Source organism: Calypte anna, chromosome 1 (assembly GCF_003957555.1).
Source record: "Calypte anna isolate BGI_N300 chromosome 1, bCalAnn1_v1.p, whole genome shotgun sequence".
NCBI lineage: Eukaryota > Metazoa > Chordata > Aves > Apodiformes > Trochilidae > Calypte > Calypte anna.
This window is the reverse complement of record NC_044244.1, coordinates 54,696,066-54,717,644: the sequence shown is the minus strand read 5'-3', so window position 1 is coordinate 54,717,644 and position 21,579 is coordinate 54,696,066. Positions and strand designations below refer to the sequence as shown.

General features: G+C 45.2%; 1 protein-coding gene across 1 annotated transcript; it reads right to left on the bottom strand.

Annotated features, from left to right (window-relative positions):
* Window positions 1-220: 220 nt before the first annotated feature.
* Window positions 221-15,883, bottom strand: PRDM4 (PR/SET domain 4). The gene is given in 11 exon segments (XM_030448944.1): window positions 221-1,398; window positions 2,763-2,931; window positions 5,750-6,064; window positions 6,603-6,730; window positions 7,883-7,968; window positions 8,701-8,819; window positions 10,030-10,179; window positions 12,315-13,109; window positions 14,865-15,050; window positions 15,689-15,842; window positions 15,845-15,883. Coding segments are annotated over 11 exon segments (2,448 nt in total). The 3' UTR covers window positions 221-1,091.
* Between the last annotated feature and the right edge of the window lie 5,696 nt (window positions 15,884-21,579).

The following is a 21,579-nucleotide window of genomic DNA, read 5'->3' as shown; positions in this document are numbered from 1 at the left end:
TGTTCTTTTTCAGCACCACCAGGAGGGTCATACAGCAAATCTACAAGGTTTAAAGACTGGTTCTTCGCTGCAACTGGTTGTGGAGATGCTCCAACACATACATTGTCCCAGGAAAGCTTGGGAGAAGCAGATGATGAAAGCAGTGTTATTTCTCTCAGCATCACTACCAGAAATAGGAATCTTTTTGTTTCATAATGTGTAAATATTGTAAAAAAGAACATTAGAAAAGAGCCACATTTTTAATTTTTTCAAAAGAAAACAAGCGAATGAAATACATCATCTTCATTCCATAAATAATGTTAGCAGCAAACCCTTCCCTCGTTCTAGGTGGTAAAAAGTTTACAGCACAAGAATACTGTAAACACTGCCTGATCATCTGTAAGCCTTTTCCTTACTGAATCTATAGTCTTTACCTCTTCACCTGCTTACATGTACTAGTGAACTAGAGAGAGAAGAGGCAGTAAGTGTTCTCCAAAAGCCAGTGTTTGATTTTCTGTAGTGGGTAAGTGCTTTGTCTGCAAATGCTGATTTCACTGGCTTTTTTGTTACATAAAACCAAAGCTTTTTCTTTTTTTTTTTAACTCTCCAAAGAAGGAAACCTGAGCATTGGCAAGTCTTTGCTTTGTGTCAAACCACATCCTTCAGTTAAAAAGCAAAATACGTAACTGCCACCACCATCTTTTGTTTGTTTTTCTTATTGTCACAGGTTTGGCAGTTCAGGATAGTTGGCTTACAGGTCCCTGCAGTCACTCTTCTGGTTTGTGGCTCTTTAGACAAAGGGCTATGCAAGATGTGTCATGTATCAGCACTGGATGGATTAATCTGAGTGATTTGGAAAAGAAGTATGAACGCTGTGAAAAAAATCTTCATGCCTTGCATTTCCTTCTTCACAACTCTTCACATGTACGTGCCTGACCCGTTCTCATTCAATGAGATTTGGCTACAGAGTTTACTAAGCAGTGGTAGTGTGAAGTCTGAAACAGAAGGAAAAACCTCATTTGACATGTGCTGTTACTTGGAGAAGGAAGGAAGCAGGGTTTTTTTCCTTCCTTAATTATAGCATCCAAGAAAATTTCCTTCTCTTTTTTTCTTCATTTGTGTCCAGAGAGGGCATCACCTGCTGAATAGACTCCGTTGTTAATCCTACATCCTTCAGTCCTCATAGAGTCTATTAATTCCTCCTCTGACTCATCGTCCTCTTCCTCTGGGGCTAACAGGCTGGATGTGGGGCCTTTACATATTTTCAAGTGGCGAGTGAGGTGATATTTGGTTAGATAAGCCTTGGAGCATTTTTCACAGACATAGTCCCTCTTTCCTTCATGTGAATTGAGATGCTTCTTCAGGTGATTTGTCCTCAGAAACAGCTTGTCACACTTGGGGCACTTGATCTGCCTTTCTCTGCAAGACATGAAAAAGTTACAGTTTGCTCCAGCAGCAAGGCAGCTGATATGGCATTAACTAGTGGTGTGGTGGAGCCAGGAAGTGTGAAAGGGTCAGTTTTACTCCTGTCTTACTCTCAGTATACTTGAAGAAGAAGCAGAACAGAAATAGCAGCACTAAAGTGTAAATTCTGCTGCCTTCTCTCATGTTCACAAAGCCCCTCTTCTCTGCCCCCACCCTCCAATACAGCTGGCAAAACCAGCAGGTTTTATGGATTAACTGCTAGTTTGCAACCATTTTCCTTTCCTGCTGGTAAATTATTGAAGAATTCTACAGGGGTTTTGTTTATTTTTTTGAGTAAGACCAAACTGTGGCTAAGCTCCATGTTTTGGCAAGGGCAGAGATGTTGCCATGGTGGAAAGACCAGGCTCCTTCCTCCCACCCTGTATGAACTGGGGTGGGGAGTTATGGGACAAAAAGAAAACAAAGCTGCTGAGTGTTAATATCCCTGTCTGTAACACCTAAGCAGAGGCTTCCCAGACTGCAAGTCACATTCTGTAGATGACTGTGCAGAACACCTCCCAGCAGCAGTGCTCCTGGCACTGGCTGCAAGAACAAGCAGCAGAGCAAGTCTGCCTCTTGCTCATGCAAGCTGCACTGTGCTGTCTCCTAGGTAGTGACAAAAGCAGCAATTGATGCAGAGCAGAAGAATCAGATGCTGAAAGCAAAATAAAAAGAGGGACTGGCTCCAGACAAGTGACCTTTAAGGGAGTACCTTGGGCTGGGAATAATTAAACAGGATGGAGAGACTGCTGCAGCAAAAGGAAAGATCTGGCCCAGCAGAATACTGAGGGGTTGGGAGAGACCTGGGGTGGGATCAGCCCTGACTTTTGGCACCTCCCTTGCAGGAGGAACCAAAGACCAAGTGCGTAAGAGAGGCCTGGGAGGAGGTAGGATCTGGGGCTGGCTGCAAAGAGGTGCAAACACAGGAGACTTCACTGAGAAGCTGCTTGGTGAGAATAGCATTGAAGAGTTCATGAGTTTTTGTGGTCATGTTGGGCTGTGGGAACATTTCTCAGCAGAGAACTAACTAAATCAGCTAAACTCTTTGGAGTGAGGAACACTGGGGAATGCCATTTCACAAGACAAGGTGCACACCTGGAATTTACCGTGCCATTAAAATACTGCAAACACCAGAAGAGCACAACTTCAGCCAGGAACCAAGAATTTTCCCAGATAGACTTCAGTGTCATTTTAGAGGATGAACCTGCGTTCCCTAGGCCAAACTATTTGCAACCTGGAGATTCTCTCTGGGGCTGTTCAGCTTCATTATTTATGGCACTGGCCACCCAGATCCCAGCACACCCTGTGAGATGACTTACTGTGTGTGAGTAAGTACGTGCTGCTTGAGGTCCTGCCTCCGCATGAACAGCTTTTCACAGTAATCGCACTTCAGGTTCTTCTCCCCCGTGTGGATGACCATGTGGGATTCCAGGTGAGCCTTCTGGGTGAATGATTTGTCACACAGGGTACAGCGATAATTCTTCTGGCCTAGGAGTGCACATGTACACCCACAAATTGACAGTCAGTGTCCCAAGAAGTACAGTAAGCAAACAAGCCTGACCACTTCTGAAAAAGTAAGATATACTCTGAGGGCGGATTCTCTGTGAACAGGACTTGTTCCCTTCTGCAGCTCCTTCAGACTCAGTGTCAAACCCTGCCTAGTTACAACCTAGATGTAGCTATGCAAAGAAACAGGCACATGAAATTATTTCATCATTCCCAAAGTTTTCCATCCCTTGCCCCACGCCCCCAAGCTAAAAACTCCACACTAATGCTTGAAACCAGTGAGCCCTTCATGTGATGCACAGTTCTGCATATTGTCCTTCTAAACACTGATTCCACCCTTCCTGTAAGACAGAATGTCTGCTTCTTGTCTACACCAACCAGTAGTCTTGTAAATCTTCCAGCAAAGAGACTGCCCAGGGAAGTGGTGAAGTCACCATCCCTGGAGGTGTTCCAAAAATGTGTAGACATGGCACTTCAGGCCATGGTTGAGCTGGCATAGCGGTGTTGGGTTGATGGCTGATCTTAGAGGTCTTTTCCAACCTTAATGATTCCGTGATTCCATAATTAAGGCAAACATTTAACAAGATCAGGCTTATCCGAGATAATTCTTCAGTAAAAATAATTATAGCCTCCCTTTTAATAGCAACCACCAGTGGCCATATAGTTACTGCACATGAATGAGTACATGCCCATCTCCACTAATTTAGCACAGGAACTCTACCTGATGCCTTACCAGAGCCCAACCACACTCGATACACTACATTGCCTTTATCTAGCAAAAACAGGGTCTTTTATCCAAAAAACACAGGTACAAAGCTCACTGGCTCTTTGGTAAATTGTTTTATCCCATTTCCCACTTATCTGCAACTCTTCTATTATTAGTTCACAGCTGTTGCAAACCACTGAATTTGCACCAAGTTGGAAAACCACTTGAATCTCCATCCCATTGAGTATTCTATGCTGGCAAGCATAGCAAATGTGTCCTACATTTGTACTTGGTCATTTTACTGAAATTCTTCAATACTGAGCCTGCAGCTTCCTGTGCATGACTCAAGTGCACTGAACTCCCAATTTTATTGCCCTTCCAGCACTGTGATTTGTATTCCTTGATTCCCAACAGCTATTTCAACCTTACTGAAAGAAGAAAAATAAAGGCAAAAATACATTGTCTGTTGCTGGAATGTACTTGACTTTCACCCTCTTCTCCTGTCTTCACTCTGTGTTAAATCTATGCCTCTTCTTACACAACTGCAAAATCTTTCACTATTTTCCTCTGTTCGCTCTCATTCACTGATATTCTGGCAATTATCTCTACAGGTTCTGTGTCTTACAGGGACCAACTTTTTAGCAGAGTGTGTTGTGAGAGGACATTGTGTAATGGTTTTAAACTAAAAGAAGGTAAACTTAGATGGGAGACATAGGGAAGGCATTTTTTTTTTACAACAAGGGCTGAGAAACCCTGGAACATGCTGTCCAGAGAGGTGGTAGGAGCCCCATCCCTGGAAACGTTCAAAGTCAGGCTGGACATGGCCCTGAGCAGCCTGATCTAGTTGAAGACACCCTTCTTAGGGGTGTTGGGACTAGATGACCTTTAAAGATCACTTCCAACCCAAACCATTCTGTTTCTACAATTCTATATCCAAATTACCATGAAAGTCAACAGCATGTTCAGACTTAAATTTGCTAATCCTTATCTACGTAAGTCTAACACCACAGTCACCAATCTTATCACTAGTCTTGTGCCATTTGCTCAAGATGAAAAATAGAGTAGGAAAGGGGGGCAAGATCTCAGCCCCATATTTAAGTGTCCAGCTGTCCACACTGCAAGCACTCAGATCTCATAAGGAGAAGGGAACCCGTGTTTTATTACAGCTCCCAGCATTGGATCTGCTGTGTGGGAACAAAGGGTCTCTGTCTCCCAGACAAAGGCTGACACTTCTTCCCAACCATAATAAACTTCAGCTCATCAAAGGCTTAGTCATGGCACAACCAGCCAGAACACAGGTCTACATATGGTTCTGTAATCATCCACATCACTGAACCCAGCACAGTCCTATCCTATGGCCATCAGTTCCCTCAGGCAGTGCCCAGGATTTAGTTGGGATCAATACAGAGTAGAGAATATTCCTATGGATAATCAGGATGCTGCCATTCTTAGAAAGGCAGGTCAAGGGAGGTGATTCTTCCACTCAACTCTGATCTTGTGAGATCCCATGTGGACTCGTGCATCCAGTACTGGGGCCCGCAGTACAAAACATGGACTTGTTAAGAGTGAGTCAAAGGGGGGCCATGAAAATGAGCTGAGGGCTGAAGCTCATCTCTGAAGAATGGCTGAGAGAGTTGGGGTTGTTCAGCCTGGAGAAGAGAAGGCTCCAGGGAGACTGTTGTGGCCTTTTAATACTTAAAGGGGGGTTGTAAGGAAGACAGACTTTTTACCAAGGACTGTAGTGACAGGACAAGGGGCAATGGTTTTACACTGAAAGAGAACAGATTTAGATTGGACATAAAGAATAAATTTTTTTACAACGAGGGTGGTGAGACACTGGAACACATTGACCAGAGAAGCTATGGAATCGTTCAAGGTCAGGTTGGATGGGGCTTTGAGGGACCTGATCTAGTGAAAGATGTCCCTGCCCCCAGCAGAGGGGTTGGACTAGGTGATTTTGAAAGGCTCCTTCCAACCTAAACCCTTCTATGATTCTAAGAGCTTAGATTTATGGACACAAGCTATGCCCTGCCAGCTGGCCAAGGGATCAGAGAAGGCAGCACAGGCATCTCTTACAAAGTCCTCAACTCTTACCTGTGTGTATCTTGAGGTGTGTCCTTAAGTTGCTAGGGTCACTGAAAGCTTTGCTGCAGAAATCGCACTTGTGCGGCTTCATGCCCATGTGCCCCATGAAGTGGACGTGGAGCTTGGAAGGGGAGATGAAAGCCTGAGGGCACATGGAACATTTCCACTTCCTTTCCTTGCCGTGGCCTGGCCCGTGGCTGCTGCTGTGCCCCTGGCTGGGGAGGTGGTTGTGAATATGGCTGCTCAGATGGGCCTTGAAGTCAGCATAAGAAGGGCATTCCTTCCCACAGTGGCAGATGTGCACGTCCGGATGTTCGGGGACACCTTTGGGCATAAAAGTGTCACTTTTAATGAGGCACAGCAAGGCCTAAGAGTCTGAACCATGGTAACACTTTGTCTGTGGCAGCAAAGCCAGCTGTAGAGATTTTCACCCCAGCTCCTTTCAGCTCCAGTGCTTTTCAACTCTATCAGGTTGGTCATTTCAAATGTTTTGGTGAGGGCTCAAACTTTGGAATGGTTTTGAGCCCAGATCCACCATAATGTAAACCATCAAAGGTGAAGGAGGGCAGGAATATCTTTAGCTAGCCCAACTCCCTTGGCACCAGATGAATGAGCAACAGAAACCCAACCCTTTTTCTTTGAAGCTGCCATCTTTTACTCCTGATCAGTGGAGTTAGATAGTGAAATGTTTGTTTAAAACGATGGTACTTCTGCAGTCATGAAATACAACTGTGATGTGCACTACTAGGAGCACAGAAGGAACATAATGCACTCCCAAGTCACTGTGCCCAGAGATGGCACCAGAAGAGAATTCAAACTTAAGCATTCCCTCCAAACCCAGGGAAGATGAGCATTTACTTACCAAGCTGTCGTGCATAATCCCGACTGTAATAAAAGAGAAGCTCGTGTTCAGGTGGGATGTCCTGAGAGGTGCAAAAGTAAATTTTTCCATCGTGAGGATAAGCTACCAGGTTCTGCTCTTCTCGGGTCCTATAGCAATAATGACTTATGAAAAAAAAGCCCTCCAGAAATAATGTATTTTTTTGAGAGAGAAAAAAACCCAGCAAATTCCTGTCAATAGGTAATGAGAGAACCTTGATGCTTGTCAGCACATCATAAAAAATTTCCATGCTTGTCACTTCTGTCCCTTATTAAAGGAAAGGAGATCTGGACCTTGAGAACAAAGCTGCTGCACCAAACGATACATTTTTCACACTACTGTGATATCTAGCTGAGAAAATTAATAGATATTGGAGTGGGCTGAGAGAAGAGAGCTTATGATCCCTTAAGGAACCACAAATATATACATATTTCTCATATTTACCGCCTTAAGAAATAGAGAACACATGAGGGAGAAATAAACAGCAGTAAAATTATCTTAACAAATAACTCTTGAAAAGCATTTCCAAGATGTGATAATTCATCCTCTGAAGGCATAGCTTCCATATATTTGTTCCCAGTATCTGACATGAAAAAAAGCTCTGCCCTGCTGCAGTAAGAACTCAAGCATTAACTTCTTGACTCCTGCATATTGGGAGCAATGAAACGAATTGCAGGGGAAACCTACTTTGTGTCACAGAGCAATAACAGAGGTTCAGCCTTCTCAGTGGACCAGGTATGAAGAAAATACTGAAGCTAGTCTGGACAGTTTTCATGACAGGCTCCAGAAAGACTGAAAAGGACAGCTCTTGAGAGCTTTAAGAGCTTGGAACTAGGCCAAAAGAAACCAGAGACACTTTGATAATGAAGTATTAAAATGAAAAAGACAGTCAACATCATCTCCACAGATGTATCTGAAAGGAATGGGACACAGAGAAGGCAATAACAAGCTAATACACAGCAGGCTCATATAAGAAGAACCTCATTGAAAGCTTTACAAGATGGGAAACGAAGTATGCAGGCAGGTTTAGGGCTGTTTTACTACTGCATGCACACTGGTTCCCCTGTAACATTCTCTACTGAGTGCTGTTTTGTTCTCCCCGCCATTCAAACCAAGAAGTCAAAACAACAACTTCTGAAGGTCCCTTGGTCCCAAGCTCATTTCCTATCTGGGCAGTCAGCACAGCAGTGCTCCAGCACAGTCTCCTGTGAGCCTGCAGATCAGACTCTTAAGCTGCTTAGCACAGTACATGAGGTTCTCACCTGGCTTTGCGTACAAACATCATCCAGTTGCACTCATTTTCATCAGTTGTAATGATGCAGAACTCCAGGACACCATTGTGATAGATCTACCAGGAAAAACAAATGCCATTGTAGGAAAAAACACAGCAATAAATGCAGAAAAAGCAAGCTTCTTTCTTTAAGTGGACCTGTTTACCTAGAACAAGCCAGGAGGTCTCCACTGCCAAGACCACATCCTTACTCCTTGCTTTGCCCTTCACAGAGAAGTCTTGACCTCTCTGCAACCCAGGAGGCTTGGAAAGCCCTTTATAAGCATCTTTGCCACAAAACATCTTTAGCTCCCAGCAAAAATGCACTTGGCTGCTTTTCTTACAAGTTTTGTGAATAATAATATCTGGGCAAACAACAGTAAATGTTCTACATATATAGATCAATTTTACCTTCTCAGCACAAAATGGTGTGAAAAAGAAGGCTTTAAAGCAGCATTCCTACAACAAACTATCACCTGGGGAACTTTCAATAAGCAATGGTACAAAACAAACAACTGCTGCCTGGTAATTCACATACAATCTCTGCTGCAACTCCACACAAATACTGGAAACCACATACAGCCTTTAAAAGAAAAGGCATTAAAGAAGTCTGTTGTACTTCAGGATTGATTACCAGCATATCACATGGTATACAGCTCTCCCGTGCTGCTCTGAAGTATTAAACAATCAAACTGCATAAATTTTGATTTTTGGCAAGGATGATAATGCTAAAGCTGCTGCATCATGCGGTGGCTTTCACCAGATCAGGGCATGGCTGCAGACCCTATGCAAGTCATAATACCCACTGACCTTCCAGATGTGACTGGCTGCTTTGTCTGTCCAGTCAGCCACCTCCAGAGAATGGCTCTGCAGCCCAATCAAAGGTCCAAAACAAGTCCTTACAGGAATGGTTTCTCGTGTCCACACACCTATCAGCAGAAAACCAAAATCTGCAGAAATCAATAATTTAAACAACTCATTATGCATAACAAAGAGGTGGGAGGTTTGTGAGATAATGCTTCAGGGGTAATATCTAGGCATAAGATCATCAAAGCTTCTACTTCACATGTAAAACACACCTAAGGCAGAGACAAGAACCACCACCACCACATGACACTATTGGGAGCCGCTTTGTTGTAATTACAAATATTTATTTTGTTTGCCAAAAGCAAGTAATTTACTTTCCAGTAAGCTATAAAACTAAGATCCTAGCCACTTGAACCAATTCAAGTTTTCATGGCACTTTCTGCAGAAGCAGAAAATACTAGTTTCAGGAACTACATTTCGCCTACCTAATCCCCAGGAATTTCCAGAATTGTTGCTGGGCATTGTTAAGCAGCTTCTGCATTTCTCCCCAGAGGCAGCTGCATTTCTGTCATGGGCAGAGGGATTCCTGCGTGTATATTATTTATTATTAAACATTTATATATGGAGGTTTACATGAATACACTGAATAGCTTTTAGGAATAAACTGGAAACTAGTGCAGCTGGAAAAGAACAGATGTAATCTACTCTCAACAAGAAGCATCACTAAGCAAGCCAATAATCACATTCTTCTCTAGCCTTCAGATCCTTAGGGTATTGCACTGCACTCTTCGATTTCCAGGTGACAGTGGCATGAAATACCACATCCAGTGGTCCACATCCAGTGACAAGGTCGCATGCCAAATGTAAATAGGGGCAGGGGGGAAGAAGCACTTGTGATCAGTACTCCAAGGAGAGCATCCAGAAGACCCATAGGTAACAAACCAAGCTAATGAACAAGCAGATGGAAATATCCATTATTTCTAATTGTTACCTTTCCCCAAACTCCAAATTCCTGTAATGTTTTCTTATCGAAGCAGTGCCTGGGCTGTTTAGCACATGATAAAAATAAACACCATACCTTGCTTGTGCTTGACCTTATGAAGTATTTCAGTAACTCTCTGTGGCAGCACCCCTAGAGTCCAGCTGAAGTCTAAGCAATAACCAGAGGACAAGAAGCTCTTGCATAATGTAAGTCAGGGTGATTACGGAAGAGGACACCACCTCTCTATTGCAGTGTTTCTTTCCCACATTGAAATCCCTGTGGTTTTGGATTTCAGGCAGTGAGTGTATTTTAAACTGCTGCATAGAAATACATAGTAATCTGATTCTTACCTGCTTCAGCTCCCATGATAGACTGCCGGAGGACAAGCTGCTTAGGGAGAGAAATCCTGGCTCGGCTCTCAATGGGGGTGTCGGGGATAAAGGTGACGGGGCCATGATCCGGGCAGTCCGATGGATACGCCTTGTCACACAGTGTGCACCCTGCAGAGAGGGGAAGGCACAACAGGGATTCAAAAATATGCAACAGGCCCCACAGTGCAGTCAGCCCCCTGCCAGTATGATTCAGGTCAGGTCCTGCCAAAGGCTGCTTCTATCTGGTTTAGCTACCTTCTCTTTGGGAAAATATGAACCATGTTATTACAGTCAGATGGGCACCAGTGTATCCAATTCAGACCAAACACCGGGATTTCCACCTGCCTTCCTGATGGGAAATTAACCTCCTAGACTCCAGTCTGTCCCTAAAGGGGCAACCTAGCAATGGGACAGAGCTCACTCTTCATCAAAACTAATGCAAAAGGGATGGTAGTCACCCCAGAGCTGCCAGTAATACTGACGATGAGCCATTTTCTCTTTGATCATAAATGAAATGACCTTTATTGGCAGAAAAATCCAAGCCATACAACCCAGAGGTTCTAAAACAACTCCTACGCATTGCTGTCACCTCTCTGGACACAAATTCATGTTTTATTCATGAGAAGTTTAAAAACAACAATAAAAAGTTAAAATTTAAACATTTCCAAGTCAAAGATCTGTTTTGCAAATCAAGCGAAAGCATTAGCCATGCAAAAGCCATTATAACACCCTACCAATGAGGAGCATCCTCTGGGGAAACAGCTTAGGACAATTTTAAATATAGTGACAATAAACTGACACACCAAATTTCATTTATATGAGTAAGAGTGGGGATTCCACCACAAGCATGTTGGCTGTTGCAGTATTTTGACCATTAAATTATTTGTTCAACATGCAACAAGGGTTTGTTAAATATGTGCATCAACTCTTCCCCTACGTGTTGTAAACTCATCACAGTTTTACACCCACCTGATTTTAAGTTATATTTTATCCCACAGAATAAAAGTTGAATTCAAATGTCTCACAAGACACTTTGCACTACACTGAACCTCTCCCATTGCTAACCAAGGTACTCATTCTCTCCATTTCTTAAAGAAGTTCCACAGGCTCCAGCTATTGTAGAGCCAGACCGGGTGCAGAAGCAGCTCACACAATTAATAAAATCAAATACAAAAGCTGCCCTCAAGCTTCAGTGGCAGGAAGCCAAACATGCTGTGTGTGGAAGTTCAAATCTCTCCAACACAGGTCTCAAACACCACCCCTTTATCAATTATAGGATTGAGAAGAGTGGGATGTCCAGTACTCCTCTCTTCACACGAGATGAACTAACCTCTCGGCTTAAGTCCTTTGAAAACAATAAATACTAAAAACTGCCCTCTCTCTCTCTGCTCTTTTTTCCAGCAGGTCCTGTTGAGGAACAACATTTTCAGGATGATTGTTCATGGTTCAATAAAAATTTTGCAAAATCACATAGCATCATACTCAACAACTATACTAGCTTGGTAAAATGTATGGCTGCTGGTGGTGTTTGTTGACATTTTTTTAATGGAGCAAGGATACTCATTTGTGACGTGACTGAAAAACAAGGCTCATTGCAAATGACAGTATCATAATACTCATAAAAGGCAAAGAACGTGCCCAGCAATAGGACAAGGAATATTGGGTTTAAGCTAGAGCATAGTAAGTTCCACCTCAACATGAGGAGAAACGTCTTTACTGCAAGGGTGATGGAGCACTGGAAGAGGCTGCCCAGAGAGGTTGTGGAGTCTCCTTCACTGGAGACTTTCAAAACTCACCTGGATGCATTCCTGTGTGTCCTGCCCCTAGGTGGTCCTGCTTGGCAGGGGGGTTGGAGTAGATGACCTCTAGAGGTCCCTTCCAACCCCTAACATTCTATGAGTCTACAACTTTATGAATGCAGCTTCCAAATTTAAAGCAACATGTGTAGTGAAATGAGGAAACCAGGTGCCACTAATTGCCAAGGAGTGGGCATGAGCTTGTGTTAAGCCCACCTGTGCCTGATTAAGGCGGGCCCCAAAGGCCTTTTATTGGCCCCCTAATCCTGCTCATGCGCAGTTGGGGCCCACCTTAATCAGGCACAGGTGGGCTTAACAAGCTCATGCCCACTACCTGGCAATTAGTGGCACCTGGTTGCCTCATTTCACTACAAACATGGGAGATGGAGAGAATGACACCAGAACAGCCAACCAGACAACAGCTACATGACCAACCCTCCCCCAAAAAAGCAGGGAATGCCCACTCACATATGGTAAACAAGGTTGCCATGTTCTCCTTGTTCGAATTGGAGTCTTCCATTTGCAGAGAGGATGGCACAAAGGCAAGATTGTCTGCAGACACATCCACGTGACTCGGCCCCATGGCTACTTCCTGATTCATGGAAGACACCGCCACCGGCTCGAGGCTGAGGCCCACTTCGTGCAAGGCTACGGAGTCCAGGGAAGCAAGGTTGTGTGAGGTAGAGAGAGCCACGCTCACAGAGTTGGTGCTCATGGCCACAGTATGAATGGAGTCATTTAGTGTGCTGTCGGAGATCCCCGTCACCCGCCCGGCCATGTGGTCAGGCTCCATGACAACAGGGAGTTCCAAAGTGCTACCGTGAATGGGAATGACGCCGCCATGTCCCACGGCGTCTGACGTCAGGTTACCCCCCACCGCGTCCACGGATAAAGGTTCGTGGCTCCGGGAGCCGTTCGGGAGCTGGGAGTGATCCCCGGCTACATCATCCATTGTAAGCTCTTCCGCCATACCGTCTGTGGAGATGGGGCTAGTCACCCTCGAAACACTCTCCATAGTGATTGTAGAATCCAGTGCAACCTCGTGGCTGTCACTAGGATGCAGATTTTGAGGGCCATGCGTGTTCACTGTGCGGGAGTCCATGGAGACAATCCCTGCTTCCAGCCCTACAGTTCCACTGGGCTGGTAGGGATCTAGGGCCGAGGGGTTGCTGGAGACTGACAGTGCCGGATTGCTATCGACATTTATAGCATTGGGATGGATGTACTGAGGTGGAGGTCTGTCAGCCAAGTAAGATAAGATACCTAATAAAAGGAGAAGGAGAAAGAGAAGAGAATGAGATGACATCAGTTTTCAAATCTTGAACAGAAATTCCCCACCACCGCAGCACAGAACACTAAGATCTAGATCCCTGGAGACATGTTCAATTATGTCCAATTAAAACCCCCTAATTCTTAACACAGCTCACAAACATGCCAACTCAACAGTCGGGTCAAAGTATCATTTGACAACAAACACAGAACAAGTCTCTAGTTATTTGTAAAACTCTGACCAGCCAACGTTCTGGCAGCATCTAACCTAAGATGCTCAGTACAGAGACTGAATCTGAAAGAGGCTCTTCATGTTTTAGGTGTAATTTTTCAAGAAACAGATTAAGATGCATAAAAGACTTTGAGTGAAATCTAACATTTGATAACCCCCTCGCCCATCTTTTCTAGGAGAAGTAGAAATGATTCTCCAGCCTACACCTTTTTTAATCTGGTATTTTAGTTTTAACAATGACTAATTCCTTCCTCTAAGTGACACATCCTTGTGTCCATCTTGGAGACCATCAACTGCAATTCTGAAGGACACTGATAAAGTCTTTCAAAGGTATCTTGAGTCATCTGCTCTCTTTCCTTAGATGAAAAGCATGCTATTTCTCCTAAAATGATAACCCAGTTAAATTTAAATCACAAGTCCTAACATCTTTTATGGTAATTCTGGAAAGACTCTCAATATCAGACAACCCTGGAATTAAAGATACAATGAAACACTAATCCGTATTTACTTACTACTAACTTCACCTGTTGTACAAAACTAAAAAAAATCCTTGGAGGAAATATATCGGCACATTCAAGTAAACAGTACTTCCAGCAAAGACAGATCTTGCAGATTCTGTGAGATGTGAGTCAGCACATTTCGTTTTGGCCTTGAACCCTGTAAGCCATTTGTTCTGAAAAAGTTTGCTACCCAAACACATCCATTATTGCAAGTGTGCAGCATGGACATTCCATCTACAGCATAACCCCTCTGAAAATGGCTTAGCCAAGAAATGGACAGTTTAATTTAATCAGCTGCATCAAATATTGCTGCATGCTATGCTGCCCTGTGGCTTCAACAAGGTGGACATTTGAAAGCAGTAACATGAATGATGGAAGAGTCCTGTGAAACACCAGCCTACACATCAAACAGATTAGAAAAAAAAATACATTTATGCATAAAGTATTGCAGCTCAGAAGAATCTCAAATACTTTTTGTCCTCAAATGCACTGTCCCCTCCTCTAGTCTTTGCCCACAGAATGGACAGGAATGTAAATGCAGTAGGAAAGTTTACTCCTAAGCAGCTGGCACTAGTCACCAGGTAGCTGACAATATCTAGGCTGCTGTATTTCTTTTCCTAACCTAGGCTGTACCAACAACATTCACTGGATGACATGGAAGACATACATACTCAGTACTGGTTCAGACTACAGGATTAAAAAAAACCAAAACCAACCAGCTGTTTCCAAATAAAAGAAATTTGAGATAGAAACCAGGCATGCTTTACTTCCTGTTCATCTTTAAAACAAAGCACCAGGAGGCTTGGCTTAAGTACAAAATACCTTGCAATTCTCTTCACACGCATATACAGAAATAGAGACCTGAAGGTAAAGGTGTGTAAATGACACAACAGACTCCAAACCCCAGGAATTTATAGCTCTACAAACCAGTCAGTCTTGCCTGCTTCAGAAAAGAAACAGGTGGCTCTTAAAAGAATTTCTCTCTCTGTTCCCATCTATCAGCACCCGACCACTTACCAGGTAGAATGTGTCTGAAATAGCTGCTCTCCAGGTGGGGGTATGGTGGTGGAGGTAGGGTGTAGTTTCTCTCTGGTATACCACACATCACTCCTCGATCCCCAATACCCATTGGGAGCATCAGAGACAGAGCAGAGGGCAAGGAACTCAAGGAGGGGCCCAAGTTTGGAATTGCAACAGGTAAGCCTGCAAGAGAAAATGCCCATTTAAAGTCAATGGAACTACCTGAGCTTATGAACACACAAGCTAACAAAGAAGTTACTAATTCCTCAGGAGCTCCCTATGGAAGAAGAGTATGACACTGTCAAAGTGAGGTGGCAAGCTTCAAAGGAAGAATCACAGCTATCACAGCACTGACAGGCATGCCCTGATGGGGTTAGATCCTTTCTGGATACAATATATAGGGCCTGCTTCTACTTTACAATTGTAATGGACTTTTGTCTGGATGGCCCCCTGAAAAAAAGAGCTAGGCTTTGTACAAGTGAAAAAAAAAATCATTATTTTCACCTGAGTGAGAGACATAGATGAAGATAGATTTGCAGCTACTGTTTGTATTCCAAATACTGTTTTGTATTCTGCTACCACCCACAGTGAAACCACCCCATTAGCACAAAATGAGACTTCCATTAAGCCTTGTAAACACACCTCCCTTTTGTTTTGCCCACATAAGCAACAGTTTATGGTGTACCCTCCCCAGTTCTACATCACCTCATTACCTGGAGAAGACACGAGCTGATATCAGAGCAAGCACTGCTACACAGTTACAAATATTCTTGTGACAGTAAAACACAGCATGAGCCTTTGTGGGAGCTTTACCCCGTTACCTGGTGCTGGTATGGCATTATGAGTGGGTGAGGCTGCCAGTCCCAAGTGACTCCCAGAGATGGGCAAGGCATTGCTCACAGAGGATGAAGTCAGCTGGTCCATCCCCACAGGACTCAAGTTCATTTCATTCATTCTGGAGAGCAGGGAATAGACAGGGGGAGGGGAAAAAGAAAGAAAAACAGAAGCAAGGGCATTCCTGATTACTGACTGTACTGTGGAGAGGAAGGGCTGAGCAAAACAAACTCAAAATCAGATACTGATATATAAAAGCTCAGCATAAAGCACTGTGACACTGTGATTCTATAATGATCAATACATATTGATTGTATTAGATAGCAATAACCAATATTTAAAAGCCTGCTCAAAAGACATGTCAGACCACAGCCTTTTCGTTATCCAGAGAACAAAGTCTCACTCCTTGTAGTCAAACACACTGTGATTGAAGTATTGTGAACACAGATCAATTTGAAAGCTGAATGTCACAACTACTCAAACAACAGCATCTGGTTTTTATTTTGTGACTTCTGGACACCACATTCGTGTTCAAAAATCAGTCAGGGGAGGAGTAAACATTACATACAACTGCTAATGGACACCAAACCTGTAATTCAACATCCATTCAAACCAGGCAAACAGTGACAAGAGTCACCCCTGCCGAATAGCCATTTTAGAGAGTTTTAACAGGCTGCCTCAGTCTGGTCTGCAGACAAGGCACATGTTCCTATCGTATCAAAAACTGGAATTGTGGATGACATGTTATTTCAGAGCAATCAGCCAGTAGCTCTGGAGTGCCTCCACCTTTCAAGCTACACACAAGTAGGTTCACATCACAAATGGCTGTAGAGTTGCAAAAAAACACAGGGCTGCCCAACAACCCAAATCCTCAAGCCTTGGGACAAACCAAGCCAACTTTGGGCACATTCATCCTCAGGGGTCTCAAGCTGCATACGCACCCTAACCCGCCTCGTGGGGATGGGGACACCATGGAGACAGGGTCACTTTCCCACTTGTCAACAACTCTGCAAGCTCTTGCCTGGCCTTAGCTTTGCCCATCCTGGCACTTGGGCACACAGGAGGGCTCTCAATCGCCAAATCTCAGGGCTAGGAAGCCCGGTTGCCCCCACAGCTGTCACAACCCCGGCAATAGGACCGAACGGCTGCCACAGTGACCCCAGCCTCTGGGATCCTCCCTGCAAGCAGCAGGCCCAAGCTCTGCAGTACTGATGGAGACACCCGGGGCTTGGACTGCCACTCCGATACCGAAAGATACCGCTAGCACCGAAAAAACCCCCAAAAAACCCAAGCCCAAATACGCTAAACTCGCCCCCAAGTTAACCCGAAGGCCTGAGCCGCACAAATGGAACCGCTGACTTCCATCCATCTCGCTTCTGCCCAGTGTTTTGCATCAACCACACTCCCACCCTTGTCAACAGCCCCGCCCGTCCCCAGGGACGCTTTGCGGGGGCGATGCGAGGGCTGCGGGTACCCGGCGAGGGCCATTCCGCCCCCCGACCCAAACGGCTGCCGAGGAAGGCGATGCCCGCGGCGGGGGATCCCCCACCCTCGCCCCGGCTCGGCGGAGCGGCGAAGCATCGGGGCCAAACCTCGGGGGCTGCGGGAGGCGATGAAGGCTTTTAGGGACCCCGCTCCCCTCCTCGCCCCCTCCTCTGAGGTGCGGGCCGCCGTCCCAAGGCCTGACGTGTCCGGCTCCCACCCCGCCCGCCGCCCCAGGCCCCGAGGGCGCTCACCTGGGGTGCATGGGGCCCGGCGCCGGGGCGGGGGCTCTCCCGGCGGCGGAGCGGCCGCGGCCGCAGCCGCATCAGGGCCCTTCAGCCCCGGCCCGCCGCCGCCGCCGCCCCTCCGGCAGGCTCCTGCCCCCGGCCCCAGCCACGACCCCGGCCCGGCCGCAAGCACCGCCACCGCCTCATGGGCGGGGCCCCGAGCGGCGCGGGTCCGGCGGCGGGCGGGGGCCCGGAGAGGAGGAGGAGGCGCAGGCGGGAGAGGGAGGCGGTGATGGCGGCGGGAGGGGGACGGCGGCCGCTTCCGCCGCCGCCCGCCACATCCAGGAAGCGGCGCCACCGCCCCGGGGCTCGGCAACTTCTCGGCGGGGTCCGTGACAGGGCCCAGCTCCGGGGGCCGGGCCGGGTCTGGCCGCCTCTGCTGTGCTGGGGCGGAGGGGTGCCCGTGAGGCCTTCCCGGTACCGCGTCAGACCGGGCTGTTTCTCACTCCCTGGCCGCCAAGGCGGCGGCTCCTCGGGCCCGCTGCCCGTGCCAGCTCCCTGTACTGCGGCCGCCGAGAACGGCGGTGACCGAGTCCCTTTCACCGCCACCTCCCCGTGATGTGTCCAGATTGTTTCTGCTGGTGGAACATCGACACCGACACGGCGGGTTGGATCACGGTGGTTCTCCCCTTTCGGAGGAGCATCTCTGTCCTGTCTTAAGGTGTCATCCCCGGCTTGCCTGGCCGGCAGAAAGCCCTTGCTGTTCATTCCCTGGTTTCACTCTTTTCTTGGTTGCTCCTGGTTTTCCACACATTAGGCCCGACCATCTCTCTGTTGTCGCCGTGCCCTTGTCATTACAGGGTTACATTTTATGGCCTCCGGTCCTGTCAGCCCGTACTTCCCCATCTACCTTCTGAACACCAGCTGCTGTTCAATTATGGATGATTTATGGCTCATCCGTACAATTCTGGCTAAGGCTACATCACAAAGGGATCTCTTGATGTGCATAAGTAGTTTTTTAGCTCGCTACTGCCTGTGACATGTGGATGTTCCCCACGTAGACTGCTCAAATCAATCCACACGTTCCCTAAGTGCTGGGCTGAACAGCTGTTCCCTGAAACACCCTAACGCACTTCTGTAACTTGATCGTGCCTGACACTTAAACGATACCTCATTAAATGAGACATCCCTTGACAAGATGCCTGCACAGAAGGAAACTTGTATTTTTTTCTGCCTGCTACCTTTTGATCTGAAGACCTGGAGTGTAGGACTTGGAAGGGTCATTTCAGTTCAGTACAAATGCATCAGTTCCTCCAGGTGTGGAAAAATGCTCTTCTCCTTTGGCTTTCGTTGTGGGAAAGTTAGGCACCTTGTATATGCTAGTTCTTCAAGCTCTGTCTGTAGCTGAAGGAGAGGAATGGGCTGCTGCAGAGCAGGCTTCATCCTCTCCTGAGGAAGGTGTCTGAGATGTGTGAGAATTCCCTTTGGAGCTGCCTCTCTGTGTCAATGGGGACTGTGTGTCTGGGACCTGTGTAATTAGTTTAGTCTAAAAAGATAACTTCTAGAGGACTACACCTAGGGAAAGTGAATCCAGGTCTCTGTCATTTGTGATCAAAAGAAGGTCCTCAGAGTTAGTTTACTGCATATTCCACAATCTCTTCTGTTCTCCACTAAGCCAGATGGTCTTTAACCATGAACAAATGATTACAGTCTCAAAAGTCTCTTCACGTTGCATTCACCAACACACAGGAGATGGACACTTTCCATTTTCAGTTTTGATCCTTACCATTTTACAGTTATATTCAGTACATCTCAGTTCTGTCCTGAAAGCCTAGGTTATCCCTCAGTTTGTCTTAATGCCAATTATGATAGTGTAATTGCACCACTGCCCTGTCACTGAAATCCTTGTGCTGTTCAACTATATGAGCTGGAAATAATACTTTGAGCGTATAAGCCAGATTTTATGTAGTCGTATGCTGATAAGAGTGTTTTTTCCTACTGTCAAACATGAGTCCTCCGAGATTCCAGCTTTTTTTGTAGTTACTTTACTCCCTTGAACAACTGATATCTTAACTACCAGTTTAAAGCACAAGTATCAAAGGAAGAAAGTGATAATATGAAGTGTCACTGAATAAGAAGTTAATCTCTGTCTACAGAGATGTACTCTGCATGCCCAAGGTACTGGGATAAAAGACATTTGCTCCTTCTGCAGGGGAGGATATTTTTTTTATATACCAGACACTTGTATTATATGTGAAGTGTTTTGATAATCCAACTGCACAATGTCCCCTGAAAGCTTAGTTTATTGACATTTATAGCAGTACTTTCTGCGTGTGGAACAAATTACAGAGCTATTTTTCAAGTTGTCTTCAGATCATGGAGATGCACTGAAAGGTAAGGGAGACTCATGAAAACATGGGAAGAAAGAAATGCCTTAAGCACCCTTCAGTCATTCTCTGTAGCATGAGCAGAAGTCCCTGCTGGGCCCTGCCTGCACCTCCATACTCTGTGTTCTCTCCTGCAATTGCAAACCTGCCCATAGGTTCTTTTCTCAGGAAATAATTCAACTGAGCAAAGGTTACACAAAATGCAATGGCTGAAGGCAGCTGTTTCAACATCAAAAATCAAAATTTGTCACCACTCTTTACTGTCTTGTCAGCACTTCACTGGCCCATATTATGGATGAAACCTGGGTGGTTTAGGTGCAGCTCTCACTTTTAGCTAAAGATCTGGAAAGAGATGGCCCATTCTTAGGGATACAACAGGAGCAAAGAGGCACAAAACTATTCAGTCCTGGATTCCCTGGATCTCTGTCTAAATTGCAATTATGACTGTAAGTCTGCAGTGTGCAGTTAACAAGAGAAACTGTTAATTTCAAAATTTTGTATCTGTTAATAAATTGCAGCAATTCAGACATGTTATGTGTAATAAATACTAGAATTTCATATAGTTACTGCAGAGTAAAATATAACAAATGCACAATATTGAGAAGGTTTCTTTTGAAACTCCTGATGTATTTTCTTCTTGCTTCTCAGTAATGTGTTCACAGATAAAATAGTTGAGACATCATCTGTTGTGAAGTAGGTGGACTTGCATGTGTTCAGCTGACTCGTGTGTTTCTACTACAATATTTCTACTCATCACTCTCTTTTCAGACAGAAGGACATGCTGTCAAGGAGAATCTGTTGCTTTGACTAATTCAAAGTCATTCAGAGCAATCACTATGTAATGTCAGGAGTGTTATTCATGATTCTTGTGGGAGTGTGAACAAGCTGAGTGTTCCTTTGTACAAAGATTACATTCTTGTAGGTATTGTGTTATGAGATATGCAACTGGAACCACAACTGAGCTATATATGGAAGGAAGATGCCTCAGTGTCTTATTTTTAGGTATGTTGGAATTATTTTCTGTTCATTTTGTCTGGCTATTAGTGAAGTGCAAGTGCAAACAGTGAAGTAAAAGGAAGAAGAGAAGGAAGGGAACCTGTTTGAATGACAGTCAATGGAGTATGTAAGGAACCTCCTAGTGTCCCCATTTAAACTTTGTTTTCAATACAAATTTGTAAACAATACAAAGCCCAACCCTCCCAAAGAACAAACCAAAGCAGAATATAAAATATAAATAGAAACAGTACAACTGTCCTTGTTGTGCAGTGAATAACACCTGAATTTTACTACCTGGAAAGCAAACCAAACCATCTGGTTTATATCAGCTTGGAGGACACTGTGTTCTGGGGTCGAAGCATCACCCAGGCAAAGTTGTGAAGAGGAGTTAATTGGAAAAATGGTGTAAGAAAGAAGATCAAAGGCTTGTCTTAGTAAAATTATCCATGTAGGCTTAACTTACTCTTAAAATTAAAAAGAATGGGTATTAACCTTTCTCTTTGGTTGGCCTGTCCTGCTCCTTCCACTGAGTCTGCATGTGCAGACATGTTGAGAGGAGCCTGCTTTCTGCAGAAGTCAGTACAGGAATGTCACATTCCTTTAATCCTGCTCACATTCCTGACAAGGACCATCAGTGGGATGTCAGGTGTGTTGGCCTTGTGCTGGTGCCCTGCCAGGGTCGAGTCCCTTTCTGAGGCAGTGGTGTTGGATTGTCAACAAGATATGATGCTCTACAAAAACCTGTGACATGTTTTCTTATTTCTCTTGCACACGAAGGAAATCAGA